Source organism: Phallusia mammillata, chromosome 2 (assembly GCF_965637545.1).
Source record: "Phallusia mammillata chromosome 2, kaPhaMamm4.hap1.1, whole genome shotgun sequence".
Taxonomy (NCBI): Eukaryota; Metazoa; Chordata; class Ascidiacea; order Phlebobranchia; family Ascidiidae; genus Phallusia; species Phallusia mammillata.
This window is the reverse complement of record NC_137253.1, coordinates 20909195-20936652: the sequence shown is the minus strand read 5'-3', so window position 1 is coordinate 20936652 and position 27458 is coordinate 20909195. Positions and strand designations below refer to the sequence as shown.

General features: G+C 35.9%; 2 protein-coding genes across 8 annotated transcripts; one reads left to right on the top strand and one right to left on the bottom strand.

Annotated features, from left to right (window-relative positions):
• The first annotated feature begins 840 nt into the window (after positions 1-840).
• Positions 841-12189, top strand: LOC145214091 (uncharacterized). 7 transcript variants are annotated; one of them, XM_080082546.1, is made up of 28 exons: positions 842-998; positions 1059-1119; positions 1187-1316; positions 2550-2657; positions 2725-2791; positions 3038-3105; positions 3168-3305; positions 3791-3906; positions 4651-4740; positions 4810-4911; positions 5007-5130; positions 5753-5862; positions 5929-6085; positions 6176-6440; positions 6782-6915; positions 7319-7430; positions 7517-7583; positions 7658-7907; positions 9001-9076; positions 9415-9553; positions 9625-9806; positions 9926-10083; positions 10275-10416; positions 10509-10641; positions 10993-11103; positions 11167-11221; positions 11308-11469; positions 12019-12189. In XM_080082546.1, the coding sequence occupies exons 1-28, from the start codon at positions 946-948 to the stop codon at positions 12075-12077; spliced, it is 3369 nt and encodes a 1122-aa protein (XP_079938672.1). In that variant the 5' UTR covers positions 842-945; the 3' UTR covers positions 12078-12189. The 7 variants fall into 7 exon arrangements, with proteins under 7 accessions (XP_079938673.1, XP_079938672.1, XP_079938671.1 ...); XM_080082545.1 differs by having other exon boundaries at positions 1184-1316; positions 3041-3105; XM_080082544.1 differs by having other exon boundaries at positions 1184-1316.
• Positions 12190-13744: 1555 nt separating this feature from the next.
• On the bottom strand, positions 13745-26215 carry LOC145212543 (cytochrome P450 10-like). Its single transcript, XM_080080704.1, has 10 exons — positions 25992-26215; positions 25726-25902; positions 20745-20914; positions 20549-20674; positions 18731-18806; positions 18203-18333; positions 16277-16410; positions 15959-16124; positions 15292-15418; positions 13745-14837 (listed from the first exon to the last, which is right to left on the bottom strand). Exons 1-10 carry the CDS (start codon positions 26128-26130, stop codon positions 14515-14517), a joined length of 1569 nt encoding a protein of 522 aa, XP_079936830.1. The 5' UTR covers positions 26131-26215; the 3' UTR covers positions 13745-14514.
• Positions 26216-27458: the final 1243 nt, after the last annotated feature.

The following is a 27458-nucleotide window of genomic DNA, read 5'->3' as shown; positions in this document are numbered from 1 at the left end:
CCAACGTAGTCGTTAAAAGTACATTTATCTGTATTTTTAGGACGTAGTTTGACTGTTAAAGTGACTGTCGGCTGGGCAAGTTACATAAAATAATGCTTTCTGTATGACAAATAATTAAAAACAGTTAAAGAGCAGTTTGGCAATCTAAACTATCCTCATGAAACAAATCAGCAAAATGTTTCAATCATTATGAAAATGAAAAATTGTAGAATCTAGCTGAACAGCTGCGTGCGCAATAGAGCAAAACTGAAGATTCGTCGTGTTGATTACTTTATTTAGTTGTTCTTTTTGTCGGCTGGATAGTCTTGCAGGCGTTACATACAAATTGCGTTGATCGTTAAATCCACCTGTCAATCAAAAGTCTATCAATCCGCGCAGAAAATTGAAATTCCGCGCAAAAATCCGCGCAATTATTTTGACGAAAAAAATATCCTCCGCGCAAAAATAAAACTTTCCAATCTGGTATTTATGCAATAACAACTAACACCACCCAATACGAGAGTCGAGAACGATTGAATGTAAGTTTGCTGCTGTAAATTATTTTGCAGATCGTCCCATTTGCAAATTGACCACTGCTTTCGGTAGTGAATTTCTAAAGTGAATTTCTAAAATATAATGACGGTGAATATAAGCTTTAGGGTACATAAGGTTTAAACCAACCTTACACTGCACCCAAATACTCTTTATTGTTAAAATGTGTATGTGACAATGGAGAAGCATATAAATAACTTAAGTGTAAGAAAGTGTACTGCACAAAAATACACATGGTGGGTATGGTTAGGGTAATTGGTCAATCATTAATAGAAAAGTGGTATGGTGTTTTGTACATTTGAATTTTCCTACATTTGAAATTTTAACACATAGAGAAAAAAGAGCTTGTGTTGTAACTAAAGCTTGCAATTATGCCTCAACTGAAGAGTGCTTAGCAAAGGTTTTGTAAATATAATGTTTGACAAGCAAAAACTATGGTGTCACACTGGAGAAGGTAAAATACAAAGGTGTGTTCTCTTTTTTGATTTAATTGTGTGTGGCTTTGAAACAACAACAGTTTTTTTAAGAATTCTGTCTTTTGAGGAGGACGACAGTGTGCTGTACACCTGGATACAAGACTCAGACTTGGTAATTAAGATAAGAGAAAAATAAATTGCAAAATGTTAAGCAACTAATATGTTTATTTATGCAGAAGGATGAAAATCATGCTCCACTATATATAAGACTGTTTAATCCCAACAACAACAAAGATGATGTTATTTTAATCTGCAGGAAAGGTGTGGACATAATTTCGGCATTCATGTCCCCAGACAAAAAGGCCCTTGGTATGATTTGACTCTTTAAATGCCAAATATTTTTACAGTCAATAGAAAAATACTCAAACTTTTAAATACAGTTTTTGCATCCATCTAAAGCAGTACTAGGATTTGTTTGGTTTAAAGAATAATGTTGGCAATGTTACAGTTTACCAGTATGTAAACCCAAAAAGGTCAATAATCTTTGAAAAGTGATTTTTATGTTTGGCATACTGTTTTAAAGCAATGTGTATATTCTGGTTGGATTCAGCCTTTGGTAAATATATAAGCAATATTTATTACACATTGTTCAACTATGAAATACATACCAACACAAGCCACAATTTTGCACAAATGTAGACCAAGAGCTATATATTTGTTGTATAAAACTTGATCTGCATATGCGAAATATATATATTGAAGGTTCTATTTGAAAAAGATAGTGGTGATGCCGTAAAGGCGAAATGTATATATCTTGAATTTATAAGAATGAATGACTTAATGTAAAAGCATAGAGCCAATAAATGATAAGCTGCAGACAGTGCACACTGTTTCGACCTATAAGACTTAATGTTTTAATAAATTTGAACCAATAAGAATAAGGTTCATTGTATTCTTCATCCACCAAGCAACAACCTGGGAGAATCTACCGTATTTTACGGACTATAAGGCGCGATTTAAATCCTTCTTTTTCCTCATAAATTGGCCGTGCGCCTTATAAGCCGGTGCGCCTAATGTATGGATCAAGTAGTGCTTTATTGCCTACACTCCAGTACCGATACTATTATTATATAAATAAACCACCGTCTTACACAATAAACTACGGTAAAAGCAATTAGCAACTGTGATATTCACTTGGCTCATTTTTTCTTTTGCTCATTGTATTATTGTGACTTGCTTACATTTATTACGTAACAAGTCAAAATGAGCTTTATACGGTAACCCATACTCCTTAAAATATGTTGCGTTCTATATCCCGGTGCGCCTTATGTATGAACAAAAAACTAATCAAAGCAATTTATTGACAGTGCGCCTTATAATCGGGTGCGCTTTATGGTCCGTAAAATACGGTAGTTTAAACTATACAGTATATAAATGTAGGTGTTTAATTTTTATTGCAGTGATAGAAATTGTTATATGTGAAAAAACATAGTATTTTCCATTGATACAGGCTGTTGTGTATATAAAATTTAAAAAATCCCATCTAGTTGGTTTTGACTATTTCATTGGATTAAGTTCGTGCTTTATGTGTTTTTTTTACAGCATTTACAATGTGGTTGAGTGGAGAAGTATTGGAAACAAAAGCACATGCTGATTTTATTACCAAATCTTCACAAAAGTTTGGAAATCATCTACCAGAATCAGTAAAAGGTATTCAATCTTAATCCCAATGCTAAATTAATGAAAACAAATTTTGTCTTTGTGTACTGTACTGCAGATGCAATGCCTCTGACTATCTGTGATGATGAGAGCAAATTAATTCAAAATACATACCCATGTAAAAGGTATGGATAGTCTAACATAAACCTTCTATTTTAATAAATATTGAGCAAACATTTAATTTAATTTTTTCACACTGTCATCACACACCTTTCTTCTGAAACATTTTGCCAAATGAGCCTTTAGGGAAAGGTAATAACATATGTAACTGCCTTTTCCATTTTAGTTTTAGCCATGACATCTTTAATTCATAAATACAACAACTACAAATTTGACACAAAGCTGCGAAATTTATAAAGTTTATGTTTCAGCAGTGTTGAATCAAAGTCATATCACCATGGAGTTTATAGATCGTATCTTGCAGACGTTTATCCAACTGGTAACATGTCTTTGTTATCATCTGGAGTAAAATTGCTTGCTTGGCACTTATTTTTTATTCAGGTTGGACAATGAAGTTTAATACAGACAGAAAGCTTCCACAAAGAGTATTGTTCACCAGTCATGTGACCACAAAGTTAAATGGAGATTTAACACTGACAACCTATGAGGCTCTTTTGGTTTTGCATAGAGAGTCCATTGGTAAGTTTTTTTCGTCTTATTCAGAAGATATAGAACATGAAAAAGAAATTTGTTTCCACACCTAGAAAATGAAAACTACTTTCATAAATACTGGTTCAGTTGAAATTCAAACAGTTAGTATACAGTTCATGTGTAAAGTAAAACTCAAATTAAAACTTTTTAAAAGAACTTTTTTGAATTGCAATAAAAAAAACTCTTTTGCTTGTGTGGACAAAAACGATAGTGACTGTTTGGTCCACGAAAACAGTTTACCAATAGTAAATCTTTAAAAACGTGTTTTAAAATTGGTGATTAAATTCTGGTTAAGCTGGCAGTCATTTTTAGGGACTATATTATGCTCAACAATACATAAATGTTTATGTGGTAAGCACAACAGTTTATTATGTCTGGAAGAATAAAGTGATTTAAAAACCAACATATTTAATATTATTTATGATTAATATTTTTTTATGAGTCGTGCTGAATGTAATAGTCTGTTTTTCCAGGTTTATACAATATAATGCTGCAGGATAACTCCAATACTCCACATCAACTGACTGCCAAATCTGACAATACTTCAAGATGTAACAGTAGCAGAGTATATGGTCGTCCAACTGCTGAGGTAAATTTACCCACTTGTTATTTTAACACATAAATGGTTTTAATAACATGACTTGTTGAAGTTCCTGTTAAAGCAGTGGTTCCCAAACTATGGTACGCGTACCACTAGTGGTACGCGAAGGTCTCCAAGGTGGTACGCGAGCAACTTATTAAGTTCACACCAAACGATCTTTATTTCACACAAGTTTTAATTCACACAAGTTACGTAGAGCGTGAAATTTCACACTATATTTCCTACTAAATTCTAATTCCTTGGTGTATTGACGCATTGAACTGTTAAGCAAGGTTTCTTTGTGACGAAATAGGTTTATTATGACGTAATGAATCTGCTATTACGACGTAATAAGTCCTTAAAGTCAGATTTTGTGATAGCTACTAGTTGTGTTGACAGTAGCACTGTAGCGAGGGCGGTAAAAGTTTGACTAATTTTTGTTTAATATTTACGAGCCTTTGGTCACTAAAGGCCAAAGTTACTAAGGTAAAGTTAGTTAGTAAAGTTTAGTAACATTTTTATCCATTAAATTCTAACAATGATTGTAGGTGGTACGAGAACGCTGCATGAACCAAAAAAATGGTACGCGAGTAGATAAAGTTTGGGAACCACTGTGTTAAAGGAACTAACATATTGCGCAAGGTTTGGTGTTTCAAAACCTTTGAAAAAAGACATGTTGTTATTTACATGAATTTTAGCCGTGATATTCCTCATGTCAAGTTATCAACTAACATATGATTCAAACATGTTTAGGTTATTGTAAATGGTGCAATATGGAGTCAATGGGATTCAGTAAACCAGCGCCTGTACTACCTTGTACCACTTAGAAGGACTAAAGCCAGCGTAAGCGCTTTTATTAAATGATGTTGTTATCTCCGTTTTGTTATACAACTACCTATGTGTTCAATTTAGAAACTAAGCAATAAATCCGAAGAATATTCTCCACGACTCTGCCAATTTGTCTGTGTTCAATTCTATGAGAATATGCCTCTTAAAAAAGTAATGGAAATTCAGGTAAATCTGAACAGACACTTAAACAGAGCTGTTTTAAACAGTACTGTAACTTGCATCTAAACTATGCTTACAAATGTATTCATGTGAATTAATAGATAGATCTGGAGATCTCAAGGAATGCACTTTTTAACCGAAGTTCATTGTCTACACACAATCCACTGAATCCCACACTATCAAGCCCAGAACTTAACATGAGATTGTGTGTGTTTTCTGAAACAGGTATTGAGTTGAGTTTTGCTTTTGTATGAATGCTTTTCCACATTCTACAAATGGGTTTAAACCTAGAAACACTTATTGTAGTTGATTATGGTTTTTTTTGTACGAAATTCTTGGGCATATTGCCTGGACCACAAATGGTGTTTTGCAGCATTACAGTATAGGTTTCTGCTCACAGGCATATTTTTTCATTATTTTCCTCTTAGTAATAAAAAGAAGGAAAGCAAAAAAACATGTTTGTACCAGTTTGCCTCATAAATGTGCTAGTGTCCCCTTCAAATTTGTAACACAAATAAGCAAAAATATTTATTAATCTAAATTATTTATAACAAGTTATGTTCACCAATGTGCTGAACAAACGTGTTTGCACTGAACATTTGGTATTTTGTTAAAAGAATCCTACATAAATATTGCCTAGCATAAGTTTTTTCAATGGTTGAGAAAACTGTTGGATGGGCCCAAATTCTTGTGTTCACTAAATATTATGAAGACATTTAACCCTTTGTGGTTTGATGGCAAAAGGTGCAAGCAGCAGTGGGTGTAAATTGTAATCCCATGGAAGAAGCAAACATTTTTCTCACCGTCAAGTTTATTTTTTTTCTTGCATTAAATGTATTATTTGCAGGAGGGCTTTGTCTCTGTTGGCAAGAACTCCCTACCACTGACCATAAACCAAACAAATTGTATAGTGTTGCAATTTTTGACAAGGAAATATGCTTTCATTACCCAAGGACTGTAAGCAAGAAAATGATCCCTATAATGTTTAAAACCTAAGTTTATCTTTCACTAATATTATCTCAGGAATCAACTCAAGAATTTCAAAAAGTTTTCTTTTTGCCCCTGGGTCAAATGCTTATGGTTCAGTGCCCAGGATTATTTGTTCATTTATACGACATAAAAAATATGTCATGTGACAAACATGCCATGGAAAATGGGTTGTATGACATGCAACTATCAGGTTAGTAAATCATTGTACTTTTTAATGACTATGATATTGACTTATTGTGCCGACATATGTTTAATTTATTTTAAATGCTCACTTTTTCAGAATCATGTTTTCCTGCCTTACATGGAAGTGCACTTGAATTTATAATGCATGACTGGAAAACAAGTGAAAAATCATCCCCTGAAGGTACTGAGCCAAGTGTATTTAGTGACTCTGTTGACTCCCTGTCTTCCACTGCTTCAAGCAACATTATTGGAAACACTGCAGTGTGTTATGACACCATATCTGCCAGTATTGTTTTGCTAAAGTTCAATTACAAGAGTTTTGAAACACTGTTTGGCAATGAAGCATTAAATGTCAAAAACAGGTATAGTTTAGAGTTTATGATGTATTTAATATGTTGGCTGTTTGTCAAAGATGTAAGAAAGCTGTTCAATATTTAACCAACATACTGTACTTACTCAACGCTTTAAATATACATTAATTCTTAGCAGTGTTTTTTTCTCCAGTGGTTTCCCAAGATTTTGACTTGCAACTACAACTACAGTTTTTGGTATTTAAATAAAACACTTGCGGTGTCTTAAAACTACTTAGCGGTCACCCAAACCAAACCTTAAAAAAACCTGATCCTTAGTAATGATTATTTTTATCACCAATGTATCTAAATGGTGTGGTGTTAAATGTTATGTGTGTAATTGTTGTTTTCAGGGTATTTTTGACAAGGTATGCTGTTGCATCATCCAGATCTCCATCATCTGAAGTGCTTTCAGTTGTCCTTGATTTAATTATAAACCACCCAACTAACCCTGATGTGACGGCTGTGTTGGCACAACTTTTGATCAGTAAGTTAATGAGTTTATACTGTTGTAATTTGGTGAAAATTCCTGTGGCATTTTTTTTAATTTGACCGTATAAGCTAAGAAATTTGATCTTGGAATTTGTACATTAAACTACACTCTCGGCTTGTCTTTAACACTTCTTGAATCAGCTTGTCTTAAATTATAAAGAAACAATTGTTTAATGTTGTGTTGTGAATATTAACCTGTATAAAAGTTGTATATATATGATCGTTTTTATCAATGAAATAAAATATGTACCATACAGCACTAGGCTTTACAGTTAGTTTTCTACCACATTGCAACCTCTTAAAAATGTTCTGAATGTGACCGGATAATCGAATACTGGGAAAACGAGGTACAAATAATCCAGGAAGTACTTGGTTGTGCAATACTACTTTTGCTGCAGCTTCAACAACACTGGAACTGATTGATCACAAACGCAGCGTTCCACCATCGCTACTTCCACTGTTTCCAACCACTATCCCAACATCATGTTTATCTAGATTTCTCACATATCAGTAAGTTTTTTGTGTTTGTGGTTTGCTAATATAGCATTGTAACCTAGTAACACTTGGTTTGCTAATACAAGTACAATATTATTTAGTGAAAAACCAATTGTTGAATACACTGATTCTGTAAATGTGTTGTTGATCACCAGACAAACTGAGCAGGTTGGTTTGTATTCAAGCACAAAAATAGCACATCAAGTAAGCTTATTGTCCATGCAAATATATGCTGTTTTCAGTACCTTGCATCCGTAAGTTTAAATCTCCGATTTGTGACTGGTGGAAGGTTTCATCTGACCAGGCAAGCGAGTACTTCGTCTGTTGATAGGCAATCTATGTCAGAAAGAAAACTGGCTGGATTGCAAGAAGCCAAGGAAAGCTTATGGTACAAGACGTTAAACGCCTGCAAGTGCGGTCTGTATCCAGCATACGATCTGGAGTGCATTCGCGAAGAGTTAACTATCCTTGGCGAATTGAAAAAACATGTCGGTGGGTGGTAGTGATACTTTATTTTTGTATTCACTTACAAATAACGCTAGAAACGTTGTCACCAAAATACACTCTTATGATTTTTCGACAAATACCCATACGCCTGTCCTGTTAGCGCAGTGGTTCCCAATCAGGGCCCATGGCCCCCCAGGGATGTAGATTTCCAAAAACACCCACTAAAAGCCTTTTTTAAACTTTATTTCCTAATTCAATCGACTATTTCACATACTATTTGTCTATATTAAGGTTTATCACTATTAAGGGTTCTTGTTTACTCTATTCGACCTGTGTAAAGCCGAAATTAGTACCGAATTCCAACACGAGATTGTCATTTACATTTTTAAAGGGGCCACAAGTCCTACAGCTTTACTTGAAGGGGGCCACGAGGCCAAAAAGTTACTTTTAGGGGGCCACGGTCCACGAAAGGTTAAGAACCACTGTGTTAGCGCTACCATGCGGTTACCGAAAACGGGTCCACTTTGGAATTGTGGTTTTGTTAACTGATGTCAAAAAAGTTTAACATTAAATTATTGAAAACATCCCAAGTGGATTATCCTGGGCTTGCTGTATGCCTACTATGCTCAGTTAAATATCTGCTGAAGATTGCATTGCAGATTCTTATGTACGTCGCATATAAGTATTGCACATATGAACAGACTTACACTCTAAATCAGGGGTGTCCAACTCGAACACACCGCCGTGCCAAATTTTGTTTTAGAATATACTCGCGTGCCACTGTTTGGTACTTTTTCCATACCATTTCTTAAACGTCCTAACGGTACGGGCTCAATTTATGATACTCCAAAAACCTTTTATTATGTTTATGCGACACAAGATACAAATAGTTTGCCACGGGGGTTTTGTCAAAAAACGAACAATTTAATTAGTGGGTTGTGTAACTTTACTGATTTTTTCTGAAGTGAGAATATAATCATCTGAATTTGCAAAAGCTTGTGTGCCATTTTCAAATCCCCTGCGTGCCACTTTTGGCACGCGTGCCACGTGTTGGACACCCCTGCTCTAAATCAATTCTATATTTTGTTGTGTATTTGTTGTTGTTTTTAATTGTACATAAATAACTTTTGTGAAACAGGGGGAAAGAGCAAAACCCTGCGACATTGTGCGCAAAGTGTAATTCTTCTTGATCGATTGGCGAAATTGTTTGAAAGGTTTGTTTTGTTTTTGCATTGTATCAAAGTATATATAAAAGGTTTGTTTTATATAGACAATTTAGGCTTGGAGCAGGGTCATGGCAGCAACGACCGACAGTCATCTCTGTGTAAACTTTGGCTGGATTTTATGGGTTTTACCTAGTGATGTGCCGAATCGTCTTAATTTCGGTTCGGTAGTACGCTACACGTTTGACATGAAAACAAAAGTTTATCTGCCAACTTTGCATTGTATGGGTGCAGTACAAGTTCATAAGCTTAGTTTACACGCACTAGAAAAAAAAACTACGGGTGTTTTCCCTCGATCCCTGTAACAAATACTTTTAATGCTTATGCAGAGATTTTCTCAAGACGCCCGGCGGAGCTTCATCTACCACCAACGCGTTAGGTTCAGATCCTGATCTTTTTCGGGGCAGCATTCTTTCATTTCTTAACGAAAATGAACGCAATCAAGACTCGGAATGTATTATAGTTCTGGTAAATAACAAACGCTATTCGCCAATGACAGATATCCAAACGTGTAGGCTAATTTTAACATTTTCTTTTAGACGTGCGAGAAACTGTGCGATCACCTTGGAGCGTACCTGCACAGCGATCCTGGCGCATCAGATACTTTTATTGATGTCATAAAACTCTCTCGCAATTACATTTACGCTCAAATGCGCGCAGTGCACCACGTTCTTACACTTATGATGCTAAAATCAGGGGTCGACGACTTTGAATGTGCCTTGTAAGTCTCGTTTATCAAAAGATTTATGACTACGCTTCTGTTTTGCCGAAGGGTGCTATGCTTTGTAAAAGTTTGTATCAGTTTTCAAAAAAAAATACTTTGTTCTTTTATATATTGAGGTTTGTCCCTGCTTCTGACAAAGAACGGAAATTGTTATCGGCTGTCAACCAGTTTCAACTGGTGTGCAACATGATATGCTTTCCCCTTCCTAACGGATTTCAAACTTTTGTCACTTGTCTGACGTTTCGTCGTTGGCTCTCCCAGTTTCCGCTTACAGGTAGCCTAGGCTAAACAGCAACGTCAGACGACAAAAAAAACAAATGCAATTGGCTTTTTATTCCTGAGTGTTGTCAGTTAACCTAATAACAATAGCAATACTTTTAAGTGTTACCACGAAATAATCTACATTACATGTGGTGTAGATTTTGAACTTATATAAATCTGAAATCCTAACTTGACCAATTGCAGGTGTGCCGATAGTTCGGGAGAAGCAAAACTCCGCTATACTTGCCGAACGTTTTTTTACATCAGTTGATCAAGGAATAGTTCTGCTCACGCCTGAGTTTGTTGCTCGAGCACTTGAGGAGTTGGGAGACAAACACTGTTTCAGGTTAAATGATACAGTGCCATATGTGCCGCTAAAAATTATAATTTAGATACAGCAACATATGTTTGTGACATCGGTGCATTATTTTACGACAGTTACATTATTCACGAACTCCTGAATCGGACACGTAACTTGGATTCTGAAAGCTGTGACCTTACAACCCTAAGTGGAATCGAACAGTGGCACGATCCGAGAGCTAAAAAGTGTCTCGCAAAAGCTAGTATTAAGGTGGTACATTAGCAACCTATATCTATGGAAGATTCCTTTCTCAAAGTTTTGTTCGTTTTCTTTAAGAGTTCTTTTACAACAAAAAATCTAAGTAAACTGCAGACAGTGCACGCTGTTTCGACTTATAAGGTCTTATCAGTGCAGATGATGACGAGAGATCAACCACCTGTTACCCCCAACAAACTCAGGTGTCGTGGCTATATCAACTTATCCGTCCGACCTCTGCGCCACCAGATGCACTAGTGAGTCTTCAGGTCAAAACAATGTGCACTGTCTTTACTTGTCGTGTACTGGCTCGACGTATAAAATCTATGTACATTCGTTATAAAATCGTTGATAACACGTTTGCAGGAATTGTTTGAGATTGTACGTACCGCCGCCTCTCGCACGCCCTCACCTTCTCCGTCGTCCGATGGAAGAAGGTTACTACGTAGGTCTGCTTCTTCTCCACCAAGGCAACAGGTTTGTTATTTCGAAAACACATTAAATACTGAAAATCATTTTAATAAAACTTTGTATTTACAGAAAGAACTTACAGTTCCCACTTACTTGAAGTCTATGGCAAGCTCAAACGCGCCAAGTGAGTACCAACTTGGTTGAACTTTCAATCGCTACAAATTAAACGGTAGTAAATCCATGGCCTACTTCTTGCAAAACTTGTTATAGTATCAACAAATGATGCGGAAGATTTGGACAAAACGGAGGAAGACTTACCTCAAAATTTCCCACCTTTGGAGTATTTTCTCGAATTTGTAAAAGAAACGGAGAATAAAATGTACGAGCTTGACAGAACCGCGTTTCGCAGATTCCCCGAACAATCTCTAACAGGTAGGGAAGGAAATTCCTAAAGTTAGCTATTTCTGTGGAATTTTGGCTTGGAGCAGGGTCATGGCAGCAACGACTGACAGTCATCTCTGTGTAAACTTTGGCTGGATTTTATGGGTTTTACCTAGTGATGTGCCGAATCGTCTTAATTTCGGTTCGGTCCTACGCTACACGTTTGACATGAAAACAAAAGTTTATCTGCCAAGCAGTTAGTGCAGAATAGTTGCGTCCTCATTTTAGTTCTGTGGGGTTAAACATTGCTTAAGCATGGTTGCCAACCTACCAATGAATTACTCATTTTTTGTTTACAGTGGAAAAAAACGGTAATGTTTTAAAAATTATAATAATTGACGCGATTATAATTACCTAGCAGAAAAGACACGTTTAACTTTAAATTTGTACTCGAAGATTTAGTTTCTGCCGAATCGCGATAAATTATTCCGCCGGAACCGAATCTTAGACATAAGTCTGATTCGGCGGAATAGATTGGGAAACCGAATATTCGGTACATCTCTAGTTTTAACACTATCAATAACAACCATTTCTTTACAGAACTTATCAAAGACTCCTTTACTCATCCAAGTCTTACAGAAGCCTCCATCAAACTGTAAACTAGTTATTGTAATTGTGTTTATTGTCACTGTGATTCAAAAATCCACTATTCAAGTGCAATCTCTGCAAGTCCAAATTTGTTAATTTCAAATACACCACTGTGCAATCTTACGTTGTTGCGAATCATTAAAAATGTAAGCGTTTTCTGTTTGAAGCTTAATTGAGCCGATCAATGAGATCGCAGGAGAAGAATGGTTTCGCGGCTTCAGAAAGCGTCACGAAAACATCAGCCTGCGCCAACCAGAATCGACAAGCAAAGGGCGTGCAATGGCATTTAACCGGGAAAATGTTTCAAGATTTTTTTTAAATCGGTCCATACCACCGTTATCGGTCCATACCACCGCAAAATATATGGAGCCTCGATGAAACTGGTTAGTCAACAGTTACGAAGTCTGATAGAATATTTGCTATGAAAGGATCAAAGCAAGTTGGCGCAATATCTTCGTCAGAGAGGGGTATTAACGTCACAATGTGCTGCTGGTTGTATTTCTTTCTTTTGATTAATATTAGATTTCTTTTTCAATAAAATTGTTCTACTTTCAAACACAACACTTAATAAGCTCCCTCATGCGTGGTTTAATGGTCCAGAATATCACATGAAAATACTGGCCCAAAGGTCCTTTATGGCAGGGCTACTTAAACTTTTTTGCTCTGCGACCCCAATTTCAAACATAAATTTCTACGCGACCCCTTGATGGGTATAGCCCAGAGGTGCACAACCTTTTCGCCATGACGGTCGCATCGCAGATCTTGATTTCAGCAACGACCGCCAATTGCCTGCTTGCTTGTGCTTCAAAATTACTGATCTAAAGAAATATTTATATATATATACCATCTAATGGCGCCTAAAAAAACTTGATACACAGATTGACAGTCTGAGCTTTTATGACGTCATAATCTATATTGTGACGCTTGTGGTATCTGCTTTTTTGCATTGTTTGCACAAAATAGGCATATATCAGTCTGGCGCATGTGGCTACTAGGCTGGGCAATACGCTTAAAGTTCCACAAAATGTGTTTAGAGCAGTTTGAAAATCAAAATATTTGGCAAAAGAGTTTTTATTTACGTCACTGCCGCCAGTGCATATATTCTAATAAACATGTTCACGGCCGCACAAACTCGTCTCTGCGGCCAATAAATGTACGCACACATACCATTTATTGTGACTGACATAATAACACAAAATGTTTCGCGACCCCAAAATTATATTCCACGACCCCAATTAGGGTCGCGACCCACAGTTTGAGAAGCCCTGCTTTATGCGAGGCTCAATGGTCCCAAGGGTAAGGACCTTTGAGCCATATTTTTTGTAATTTTTGAAACGGTATATCTTGTTACATTAACTTTAACGCATAACAGTTTAGCACTGAAGTGGTTAGTGACCCTTCCTGTAGCTTAAACAGAGACGTTGTTCTGTCCCAACGCACAAATATGACAATACTTACCTATGGTTATACCGGCCGTTTAGTTTTCTAAACTTTTTCCAATAAGTTACGTCGTGACGTTACGCCAATAACAGTTAATCAACGCAATATCTTCTTTAAGTGCCAGGAAGGCCTATGCTACAAGTACACAACAGGCGCTTAACTGTGTCTTAAAAACCTTTCTACATGTCAATCTACAACACATCTAGCATTACAACTGACCAATTTACATACACTAAAAAAGAAGCAGCCAGTTTTATTGGATGTTTAAAATCGATACTTCATCATTTATAATCATTAAAATTTAAAATTTTATTACAGAAGTCTTGCTCTACAAAACTTCTGTAAGTCTTTTAAGAGTATTATCATCTACAAGAAGCCTCATATTGCAAACAATTTGACAAAGGTGGTTCGTAAGCCCTGCTTGCATTAACTCAGGGGTTCTTAACCAGGGGTGCACGCACCCCCAAGGGGTGCGAGAACTGTTCCTAGGGGGTGCGGGGATGCTGGATCATTAAGGTTGGTTAGGTCTATTCTAATTAAATACAAAAACCTAGGGGGGTGCGAAAATTGGTTGGTGATTTGAAAGTGGTGCAGCAAGGAAAAAAGGTTAAGAACCACTGCATTAACTGCTACTGAACTTTGCCAAAATAGTAACAATAATAGACAATGTTTATGTACAAAATGCTGCGTAGTTTGATTAGTCAAATTGGGTTGGGATGACTGTTCATAGAATAAAAAGTATGAGTTTAAAGGTTTCTGTACAGATAGGAAAAAAGGTCGCAATTTTTTGTGTAAGGAACAAAAAAAGTTACAAATGATTTGTAGGTAGTGCTGCATAGAATGGACATTTTGGAAGTAAAACATTCTTAAAGGATTAAAACAAAATCAAAAACGTTTAAATGGCAATAAGAAGGTTTGTGTAATAAATACTGTAAATTAATGCAAAGATAAGCAAACAGTAAATAAATTGTACAGATACAGTGAACAATTGAACAAAGTGTGTCGATCTTACTCATCCAAGGGTATAAAAGTAAATCTTGGCTTCTCAGATGGATAGCTCAAAAGTCGCAATTTGGCTCTAATTGGTTTATAGTGGTATTCAATACGGTACTGACTTAATATGACTGCAATAAGAGAATGGATTTCTTGGAGTGCAAACTTCCTACCAGGACACTTTCTGGCACCAACACCAAACGACCCTACAGTAGCAAATGCTGCCTTTTTTCGTTGTGCAGGATCAAACCATCGTTCAGGTTTGAATACATCTGGTTCGTCAAAGTATGCAGGGTCTTTGTTGTTGACAAAATTTGCTGAGTTGATCACCAGTTGGTCTGTTTAATTATAACAAAATGTTTTTGATTTTTCGACTATATGAAGAATATGAATAACTACATATACCATTTGACACACAAGAATAAATATGCATTAGTTCTGTAATTTTAGTGGGGTCCCTATGTTTACCTAACATTTACAAAACATGTTTTTGATTAAAAAACAAATAGGTCTATTACAAACACTAAAAAGTAAGTTGCCATAAGGCAAAGTTATTACAAGTTGCAATTAAATGGATTTTGTGGCTAACCAACATTGAATCTATTAGGGCTTGCAATTTTTCTGTTATCAATGCAATACAATCAAACGGGAAACTGTCTATGCAAAGTACCACAACCAAGTTAAATTTCACCTCATACTAATTACTCAAATGACCATTATCCAAGGCACATCAAATTGGATTTTCAAGCATCTTAAAATATTAAAAATGACTTTTATTAAAAAAAGTTTTACCTGGGGGTACTTGATAGTTTGAAAGAACAATACCATTTTTGAATTTTCGACTGTAGAAAGGTACAAAAGGAAAAATACGTTGAGTTTCCCTGAGTACAGCATTTAGGTATGGCATTTCAGCAAGCACCTGGAAAGCATATCATATTTCTTGTTGGTGACAAACAAACAATGAAATCAAGCATTTAAGTTTAGGTTTAAATACTGAATGAAATTCAATAGGAGGTTTGCTATGGATATATATTGCCAGTTTATTTATTTTCTATGTCCTATTTAATGATTTACTACACACCATTTGACCTACTAACACTTTTGTTTTTGAAAGCCCGACATGGGGCAATACCAGACATGGGGCAATTAGTATGTATGTATTGTTCTTTTTTAAACAGTGCAACAGTGAGTCCAACTAAAATTCCAAAATGATTTTAAATACTTAGCAATGCACCAACTAGCAAAGTTTAAAACTCCTGGATCATGTGCTTTAGCAACAAAGTTGTAAAATTTTTACAGTTTGGGGGCCTATGAGTGAACCACTGGGTCATCCAGGGTCAAACTTTGGGAGGACCAACCTTCGATACCTAACAAACATGTGTGTAAAGTGTGCTTTCTTCATGCATGGTTTAAACTAGCGTGTTTCCTCCTCACAAAAAGGGCGCCATAATTTACAAACCTTTCCACTGCCAATAGTAAAATCACCAATGTATTTTTGGATTTCTTGACGTAAAATATCCTGTTTTTCAGGGTGTATTGCAAGGAGATACAGAGGAAAAATGGAACTCATTGCTGTAGTTTCTATTCCACCAGATAGAAAGTCTACCATCACCATATCTTTTTCACTGCAAAAATTAGCATTATATTTGTCACATTTAATTGCATATAATTTTAATGACCTGAAAGACAAGGTATTACTTTATTACAATATTGGGAATTACTAGCTGTGGTTCTTTATCCCAAACAAATCTTGAATAAAATAATTAAGTAAACATACTTGTCAGTGAGCAGGCTGCTGTTGAGAAAGGATTGAAGCTGGTTTGTTTCCTTTCCATTACTGCCTTTATGCTGTACAGCTCGACGATGAAGAGAAACAGCATTGTAAATTTCTTTTTGACAATTTCTGAAATCCTGTTTAACGACAAGTGAAACTGCAACTAGAAGGGTGGCTTTCCTTATATTTCCATTTTATATATTGTGAACCCTATTTATCAATTTACTATACACCCCATTTGATCTACACACATGATTGTTTTTGCAAGCAAAAACAAATGGGTTCACAAGTGTTTATGGGACTTAGTCAGGGTAAAAAGTTTTCGACTTATTTATTTGTAGATTCTTTTCTAGAAGGACAAATTAGTAGAAAGCATCAACCCAAACTTCAAACGCTTTTTCCATATCCTGTTTCCATTTTATTTTTTTATATTTACAAAAGTAGTAAAAAACATTAAAAAATAATCCCAAAGAGAATTTAATCTCTAGGTTTGACCATGATATAGCCATGCAAGGCCAGTATTAAAACAGTTATAACTTTTCCTACAGAGTATTACAGACACTGACAAATTAGAAATATATTTTAATACACAACAAAGGTATTGGAAAGGAATTGTTCTTTACTAACTTATCACTTTACTAACTTATCACTTATTAACTTATGGTCTGGAGTATGTGTTTTAAAAATAAATAAGTTATGTTGTGACAAAAAATCATTCTCAAATGTGTTCTGTGATACTTACAATTTGACCTTTAGTGACTTCTTGTTGCACAACAAGCAAGCTGACAATGATCATTTAAAGATGTTTTATTGCGTCTTTGGAAACACCTAGTTTTTAACCTTCACGTTAAACAACATTTGCCTGACATGTACAAAAACGGTATCATTTCACTTCTAAGATATAAAACCTTTGCTAAAACTAAAAATAAGCGTGCTAACTTAATAAAACTACATAGCATTACTGTGCTGATTTTTAATTATCAAAAAGACTGCCTCATAAAATGTCTATTCATGTGCCAAGCAGTGATCTCCCACTATGCATTAAATCGCCACAATTGTAAACCTCGTAAATGTATTACTTCCCTGGCTTTTCAATGCTTGGGTTTTCCAGTGTAAACATATGGGCTGTAAAGATAACCATTTGGCCAATTGAGCTAAAATTTTAAATACCAAACAAGAAACCTTTAACAAACAATTGTTAAAAATTTCAGCACATAAGGGCTTGTATTTCTGACCAAAAGGACTTAAAAAGCATTAATCGAAAATTATGTGTTTACGGGCTTAAAAATGGGTGAATGCAATTAAAAGTTATAAATTTTGTTACCATATCTAACATTATACCAACTAACAAAGCATGAAACTCTTTGATCATGTACTTTAGTCAGTACAGCCTTATTAAAAATGTTATGTTTTTGAGGCCTGTGGGTGAACCCTGCGGCATTCAGGTTTAAATTTCAGGAGGATCAAATTTGGATCAAAACCTAACATGTGTGTAATTTTAAATAAACTTGAAGCACTCTTTCTTGACCAAATGCGTACAACAAAGCAGCGTTAAGCGGACTTAAGTTATCCAGCCCACCACACTATCCAAACAGTATTTTATGGTGACATTGTAACATTTATTATAACATTGTGAAATATTGTGTTCATGAGGAATGTGACCCACAATCATCATTTCTTACATCTTCCTCATTTATTAAATAGTATGGTGAGGATAATCACTTTTTAGATGTGGTGCACACAATCAGCCAACACCTCACAGATTACTTGATTTGGTAGTTTAACAATAGACAGCCAGCTTTTCAGTAAAAACTAAAAATGAAATTATAACATACTGCTAATTTGGGAAGGGTCGAGCTGAGTCAGAACCTAAGTACTTGCATATTTGGCACATTCCTACTGCTAATTATAACCTGTTGTGATAAATACCTTGTATGTAAATGTTTCAAAAGTTTTCCAAAATTGAACACCAAACAATAGTTTGGAAAGGTTTTCAAAAAACAAATCCATTGCCTTAATTAGTTCCAATGATGTCTCACTCACTTCATCATCAAACAAACCTGTTGAAATTAATAGATACAGGCTCCAATTTTGGGTAATCACATTACCAAAACTTTGTCTTTAAAGTTTAGACCATGGTAAATTTCAAACAGACAGTGAATATTTTTACACTGAATGGTGGTAGGTACAGATACACATTTCACCATAAATGGTAAACTGATAAACACATACAATTTTGCCAAATAAAACATATTTTAAACATACATTGAATGCAGTGAAAGCTATGTTTTGCTCACCTAATTTTAGTTCCCAAAATTTAACGTTTGGTTGACTGTTAAGCTTTTAAATAAAGTGTATCAGACACTTTATTAAATGTCTGATTTATACTTTTTAGGCAATTAATCAAAATGTGCAATTAACCTCAATTGCTTTATGCCTAAAATGATATGTTTTTACCAAGTCTTGTGTCTAGGCTAAATACACCAGCTGCTTCCAAAGACCAACGTTTAAGGGCATTTTCAAAATCAGGAACCTGAAATACAAACATGTTAATGTACCAGCCAACTATTAAAAAAGGTGGTATTCCTATATATTTTTATTTTACATGTTCTATGCCCTATTTCCCAGTTTACTATCAGCATCATTAGACCAACTATTATGATTGTTTTTGCACGTGCTTATGCGAATTTTTTTTTAGTAAAAGTAGTGGAAATACTTAAGGATACTTAAAGACAAGGTAGTACATAGCACCAACCTAAACTTTAAAAGGTTTTGTCCGACTAAAAGTGTTCTACCACAATTACTTGATATTTTGAAATATTCTTGGAAAAAAGTTCCATGTGATATTTTGACTGGGGAAATTACATGACTGACAAAAATCCTTTTTATACTTTGAATGAGCACTTTATAATTCGAAGCAAAGCCAAAATGATGTTTTTAACACTACACAGGATAAAAGCTTTTCTGAAAAGTAGAAATTAAAAAAGACTTGTACTTAGAGTGCTTGCAATAAAAACAGTTTATTAGTAGTCATTTGGAAATCAGGGGGAAAGTTATAAAAAAATTTCCCCAAATTATAGCTCTATGATTCATTTTAGTTGTAAAGTAAAAAACAAAGCTTTATAGTATGGTTTAAGTGAGAGTGTTGTGAATTTAGAGATAACGGATTTTGTACTGTAAAAAAGAGTTTGTTGCAGAAGTTGTAACAGTCTTATTTTAACCTAGGTATTTCTCACAAAATGAAGCAGCAAGTAGCAGTTAAAAAACTGGATGTTATAGTTTAAACACAAAAATTAGACCAAAGTAAAGATGTTTCAACCAACAAGAGCTAAACAAAATATAATGTACTTCTTATCTAGCAGCAATAAAAGCAGACCACATCTATGACCCATGGTAGGTTACACATTAAGCATCTATTAAAACATAAAAAAACTTACATCTTCATTAATTGCTTGTCACACATGCAGTATATTGCTATTTAATGCCTCAGGAAAACATTTTTATGCAATGTTCAAACTGGATTCAAGCAATATTATAATACAATCTGTGACTCTGTAACCTAGAGTGCAGGCAACAAAATGCCTCTTAAGTATCAAGGTGACTTTGCCCCTACAAATTTATGTATTAATAGTCCAATTTGATAGTTATCCATATACCTTTTTCTTCTTCAGGCGTTGCAAGCAGTGATGGGATTCAGCCGATTCGGACCGATTCTATAGAACCGTCTCGCAAAATGTTATGAGATAAGTAAATTGGTTAGCATTACTGGTTACTGTCAATAGACGTTTTGTGACAGAGGCTGAAAAATGTGATTTTTGTGATAGAACTGGCTTACAAAAAATTGGAATCCCAGCACTGATCACAAGCAGAAAAAGGGTTACCACACTAGTGTACAGGAATTTAAAAGGTAATTAATGTCGTAAATTATTCCTAAACATAAAAACTTTTGTTCATGATCTTTTAATATTGTTCTAATGTTTTTCATCAATCAAACAAAAAGTTAAGGCATTGTTCGAATAATTGCTGGGAAAACAGGGCTAAACTTGAATCAACAAACAAAGGGAACTTTAACAACAACTGTTAATTCTAAGTTATATATTTTACCATGTTCACAGAAACATTTGTTGGACTGTATATATATGTGTTGGGAATATGGAGAAACCTGTGGTACTATAAAAATATTACAAAAAAGATACAAAAAAACAAGGGTAAACACAATGTGTGCAAGATTACTGCAGGGGAGCAAAAGCGCGCAATCAAAAAAGCCATCCATACCTCATTATTGGAATCCAAATGTTTGGCAATGTACTCAGTAAAGTCCTGAGAAACCTTTAAATGCTTTTCTCCATATGACCACACAGATCGATTTTGTAGAAAATGGTTGTTCACTACACTTCTTACCTGCAAAAAAATAAATCACTCTGTGTACCTGCTTTATTGCAAATATATCACAGATACAGAGGTCTCCTACTTTGTACCACTCTTCACCACTGGCCTCAGAAATGCCTTTGTACAATTTTAAATCATTTCGAACACTTTCCAGTGGGCCGGTTTGGGGACGGACAGGATATTTACCATCACTGCGTAACATGGCCTCTGTGTCAGCAGGTGAACAACAAGACACAGTAACATCAGCAATTCCTTAAACAAAAAAGAATGTTTTTTTAATGCGTGAAATAGTGGAATACTTCTGGGACCTGTACAGCTTAATTCACTTATGGTGACGTAAGTGACTTTGGAAAGCTATACAACTAGCATAGAATTGGGAGTGTTTGTGGCGTCACAAAGCACCGAGCATGCTTGGGCGAGCACCGATGTTATCAACTTCCATGTATGTCACAAAGTTGTAGAGGTGAGGTCAACTTACTACAACCAAACCTGGATAAACTTTGCATTTACTTTAGCACTGAGTATAAGATGAAGCAAATCACATGAATATTTACTTCACTGTTGCTAGCGCAAAAAAACTAGAAGGGTGGCTTTCTGATATACAGATGAATCCGGATAATCGCATCATCGATTTGCCAAGGGTATTTGATGCGATTAACTGGATTATGCGATAGTGCTTACTTTCACTTCCCTGGCTAAAACAAAGTTGCAGTGACGCTCAACTAGTCAGTATTTTCTCTCTTTTGTTGCCGAGAATTGAAAAAAGTACTCTCAAGTCAAAACTAGATTTATTACTCTCAGCGCAATGCATGACGTCATGCTTCCTAACTATCGTGGCTATGGTGCAATCGCCTAAATGTGTTGAAAAACAGTAGAAACGCACACACACACACTCTTAATTGGCGCACACGCCACAGTTCGCTTGATGTGTGCTTTCTCTTGCAGTCAGGCTTATTTGAAAATATATGTTACATCGCATCGTAGCCAAGGGGCCCAACTCATAAATTTGGGAACTTTCCTATAACGACGGTTTGTGGCGTTTAAGTCTTGTTTTGGGTAGTTTCCCTTATAAATGTGCTAGGCGTCCCGCTTAATATACACGTAAAATGGCCTGTTGTTTCTAACCTATTTCGTTTTCTAGTTCAAACCAACGCGTTAAGCGGCTAAGTGCTAGGTGCATATTTGTAAGCAAGCCCAAACCCGAAAGTACACGACCGAAACCTGGTCAAACTTACAACTTTGGCACATTCTACAGCGCAAGGGCGCTAAGGCGAGCTGCATCAGTTTCTATTATAACCCGTTATCCAATTGACAAAAAGAATAATTGAGTTTAGCAAAACTTTAAAGACTCTGAATAATTGAGTTTAGCAAAACTTTAAAGACTTTCTAGCTTACTCAGCAAAACTGCAGCTGCAGGACTAGCGTGACTGTCACGTGATCAACGTGTGATCGTTGCTTCAAAAATTTAAAGCAGCAACAAATACTAGAGGAATAAATGCCTTTCTTAATCGTTGTTCTACCTGATAAGTTGCGCAAGGTCACGAATAGAAGACAGTAAATATGGCAATCATTGGCACGTTACCAATTACGTGAATCTAAACAACATAGGGTGATTACTTGCGATCTAACATTTACGTGTTTTGCGGGTCATAAATAATATAACAGAAAACATTTTTAAACATTTGTTTAATATTTAACATTGTTTAAATTTCAATACAGTTTAATACTTCGAATTTGGTGCAGTACGCACTTAGTAAGAAATTACAATCAGCGTCTTTGCCGGAACAACAGTTTCGTAATTTTAACATTTTAAACTCTTTATTTAAACGCTTGTTATATCACTATTGGCGATTAGATAAGCCAATAAAAAAGGATCAATGTGCACGGCTTTGAGATAACGAATCCTTGTTATCGTACAGCGGTACACTAAACGCCGACTTAATCTCCTAATAACTTTTCCAAAATATTTTATGGTTGAGACTGTCATTTTCAACGTTTAAATTAGTTGCGTTATTTGGTGTAAAATGCAAACATGCATCTACGTCTTTTTCGCATACATTACCTCCGGAGGATTTTACCATCATATCGTCGTTTTTTATTCGAAAAACTCGGTCTGTTCGACTTTCACATAGAGATCATCAATCCGGTTAATCGCATATTTCGTTGAAAATCGATGCGAATATCCGGTTTATGCGATAAACCGGTATGCAATTAACCGGACGATTTTCTTAACAAACGATGGCCGACGGTATGGGATTTTTAATTGTGATGCAATTAAACGGATTATGCGATTAACCGGTATGCGATTAGCCGGATTCGTCTGTAGTTCCATTTTATATATACTATACCAGGGTTTCTTAAACTGGGGGGCGTGAAGGGTTCACAAGGGGGGCGCAGCACATTATGGCAGCAAAGTTTTCACTTGCAAACAATTGTAAATGAATGCATTGGAATTAAGTCGGCACTGATTTCGAGCTTATTGTTTAAAGTAAACGCTTCATTACTCTGAAATGGATGTCCAGTTGTACTAACCAAACTTTTCTACACTGCGGACCGGATACGTTTAATACTAATTCGCGCGGGCCGCATAGTTTACATGCCTTAGTGCCGTCTTCTCAAGCTTAGCCCACAAGGCTATTTTTATAGGGGCGCCAAGATTATTTTTTTTTCTTTTTAAAAACCCATTTAAAATCTGTTAAATTGTATAGTTAGTTTCATCTTACAAGGAATGTTTGTATATTACGTCACAAGTAACACAATAAGGCATTTGTTTGCGCACAATTAACACTTTTTGTTTTGTCTGTGACGTAATAAACTGGCTTTGGATCAATCCTGGGCGTTGCAATCCTATGAAAGTCGGTAATATTAATTTTACAATTTGTAACAGTAAACTTTCGTAAGGAGTAGATTAATTTTTAACAATAACAAAGTTATCAATCAGTTTTGGCAAACCTAAAAATGGGATCGCGGGCCATAGTTTGGTGACCCCTGTACTATATAGTCGGCGGCACATTCTTTATTTGTTCGCAATTTTGCATTAGAGATTGCCTTGACTTTGAGTGAATCAACAATTTCTGGGCAACATGTGCGTAGTTTACAAGAATACTGGCAACGTGACTCTGTGCGCGCGCCAAAATTTTTTTTCGCAACTTATCAGTGTTGAAGTGGCTTTTTCTAACGATTGGAACTAACTCGACAGTAGCTTAAGGCGGACCTACGATGTATGTTGTTTTCAAAAAAACAGGATAAGCATCATCAGTGCTAAAGTTTTTTTAGGGGGGCGTGAGAATAAATAAATAGTGTCAAGTGGGGCACGACCGAAAAAGTTTAAGAACCCCTGTTCTATACGATATTTACCAATTTACTATACACATCATTTGATCTACACATATGATTGTTTTTGTAAACAAAAACTAATGGGTCCCCACACGCATGTTTGTGCGGATTTATGGTAAACAAATGTTGCGGTGATTTTTAGATTCTTAAGGACAAAAAAAACACAGCTGATTCCTAATCACCGAAAATTTAAAACGTCCGTCCGGCCGTCAAGCTGATCCCTCCCGCTCTGCACAAAACCTTTTAATCGTAAACCAGTGAATGACTCCCTTGGGACTTGTACGAACTATGGGCTGTGAAAGTCATTATTTGGCCGATTAAGGCAAATTTTTGAATACTAAACGAGTAAACCACTGCAAACAAATGTTTCAAATTTCAGCACATTAGGGCTTGTATTTCTGGCCTAAAACCAAAAAAGATTATATAGGGATTTAAGGGGTGACGATTATTTCAGGGTTAAAGGAGTAAAAATGGGTAAATCCAATAAAAAAATATTTAGAATACTTTACATTGCACCAACCAACAAAGCATGAAACTCTTAGATCATGTACTTTAGTCAGTACCGCCAGTTTCAAAATTTTACATTTTGGGGGCTTGTGGGTGAACCGCTGGGTCATTTGGGGTGAAACTTTAAGAGGATCAGGTTTAAAACAATAGCTAACATCTGTGTAAATTTGAATAAATTTAAAGCATTCTTTCTTGACCAAACGCATTTGACAAACCAGCGTTAGACAGAAACGAATATTTCAGGGTTTAAGGCAGTGGTTCCCTACCTTTTTGACCTTGCGGCACCCTATCAAAGAGATAAATAGTTTGCGGCACCCTGGCAAAACTGGATCAATTTTTTGAGGTTTCTGTATTTCAAATAACTGTATGAAATAAGGAGCGGGGAATAACTGCGAGACGCGAAACTTGATACGCACTGAAACTCGGTTAGAAATAAATAAATTCCGCACTTAACGGGTTAAAAATAAATAATGGACTGCAATATTGCAATATATCGCGGCACCCTTGACCACTTCAATTGGCACCCCGGTTGGGAACCACTGGTTTAAGGGGTAAAAATGGGTAAATCCTGATAAAAGTTAGAAAATTCTTTAGAAAACCTGACATTGCACCAACCAACACAGCACATAACTCCTAGATGATGTACTTTAGTCAGTACAGCTGTTTTAAAATATTTACGTTTTGGGGGCCTGCGGGTGAACCGCTGGGTCATTCGGGGGCAAACTTCAGGAGGATCAAATTTGGATTAATGTGTAACAAATTTGGAGCATTCTGAACCGCTGGGTCATTCGGGGGCAAACTTCAGGAGGATCAAATTTGGATTAATGTTTAATAAATTTGGAGCATTCTTTCTTGACCAAACGCGTTTAACAAACCAGCGTTAGACAGAAAAAAAAAATACGGACAAAAACAATATGTGTCCCCTTCATAGAAGGGGACCCATAATAATTACAACATACAGTTCTAGTTCGGTTATATAAACACCTGTTTATAGTTTTTGTTTGGTTCCAGCTGCAATTTATTGCATGACAAATCGCTGTGGAGTACATATTTCTTGAATTTTTTTTTACACAGCTGAATTTGAAAATTATTTTATCTATTGCTCACAAATATTTACTCTATAGCTGCATTTGGATCTTTTACAATCATCACAATCATGTGATTACAAAAACCTATGATACACAATAAATCATGTAGCTATCCTTAGGTAAAACAAATACCAGGTAAAATGTTCTCTTTGTATACTGGTCCAAGTTCCTGGTGTCTTTTGGACATATGCTCTACCAGGTCAAAATCTTTTCTTAACAGTTTTAGGAGGGTCTTCACTTGAGTAGAGGTGCTTGGGGTGGGAATTGAATTAAATGGTTGTGGTCCCACATTATTGATGGTGGGTATTTCTGTTATAAAATGACAAGCACATTCAAATATATTGAGAGTTACGTCAATGGTACATATGTCATTTGTAAACAAAAAAATGTTTACTTACTTGCAGCATATGTTCTGCACAACTGTAGCATTTGCAATTGATGCACTGGCCCCCGTATCCGAAACATTTTACATTGAGTCTTAATAAACTTGTCTGTTAAAGACAAAAATGATGTCCATGAATACAACAGGACCCTCATTGCAATGATTTTTATTGCATGGGTGCTTGGGCAGGCAAAAAAACTAATTGCGACATTTCCATGTTTTTGTACACAATTAAAAAAATTTGATTAAAACTTGAAGTATGTAGTTCAACATTGATAAACAGTTTGAGCTGATTTGCAAACAAACATCTTAAGCCTGAAGGTTAACTTTGTAGTCATGGCGTATAAAAAACTACAACTGGCCCTAATAAGCAACCGTAATTTTAAACATAAGTATGAACTGCGTAAAACACTTCTGTCCAGCCGCGAGTCCCACGACACTTGGCAATGTGCAGCATATACGTGCACCTCGCGATGCGATACTGCTTACGTAGGCAAAAAAACATCATGTCCAAAAAGATCACGTGATCAGCAAAAACGAAACAAAACAGGGAGATACCCCAACTGTATTTTTTTTCATTACATACCGTAGGTTGTTGCACAATAAAAATGGAAATGAATTAAGCTTGTGCTTAATGCGATTTTAAAAGCATTTACAATGTGGTTGAGTGAAGGAGTAATGGAAAGAAAGTCATGTGCTGATTTATGTCCTCACAAAAGTTTGCATCATTCGATCCACACTGGTTAATTGCTCGCACGCACGATCGCTCGATCCACACTGATTAATTGCTCGCACGCACGATCGCTTGCTTGGCTTGGAAGTTGGAATTGCGTCGGCGTTGACCACATTGTCTACGTCATGCTTGGTTGACTGCTAACATGTTGTCAAGGCTAAATAATATGAAATCCAGCACTTGTAATTTCCCAACATGCCAAGGCAGAAATATAAAATCAATACTTTTGCTACTTCATTTAGTAACTTTATGTAGTAGCTTTCTGCTAAACTTAATTCAAGCCAGATCAAGTAATGCAACTTCACTAGGCCATCTGAATAGCCCTGGTTTGGGGCAAAACTCGCGTCTTGGTTATTTTTTGGAATTACTAGTCGTAGGCTAGGCTACTGGTTGTAGAAATAGTCGCAACAGAATAGTGTAAACAGTTATCACAACAATACAGATGAACAAAGTTTTAAACTAACCAAGTATACTTGCTACAACAACATAACAAGTTTAAACATTTTCTGGTATGTATATGACATCGTTTGGTATAAATAACATATATCAATATCAAAAATATTCAGTTTTACTAACATAAACACCATGTGGTTCAACCCCAACACAGCGAATTCGTTAACGTTTGCCTGCACGCGCTGCCCGAACAATGGATTTTCAATTCGGCTGCCGGCGACGCACGCAGCGTGACATCAAGCGCGCGCCGCCTGCGCAAAAAACATTAATAAACAAAGATCGTGCGAGCAGTGTGGA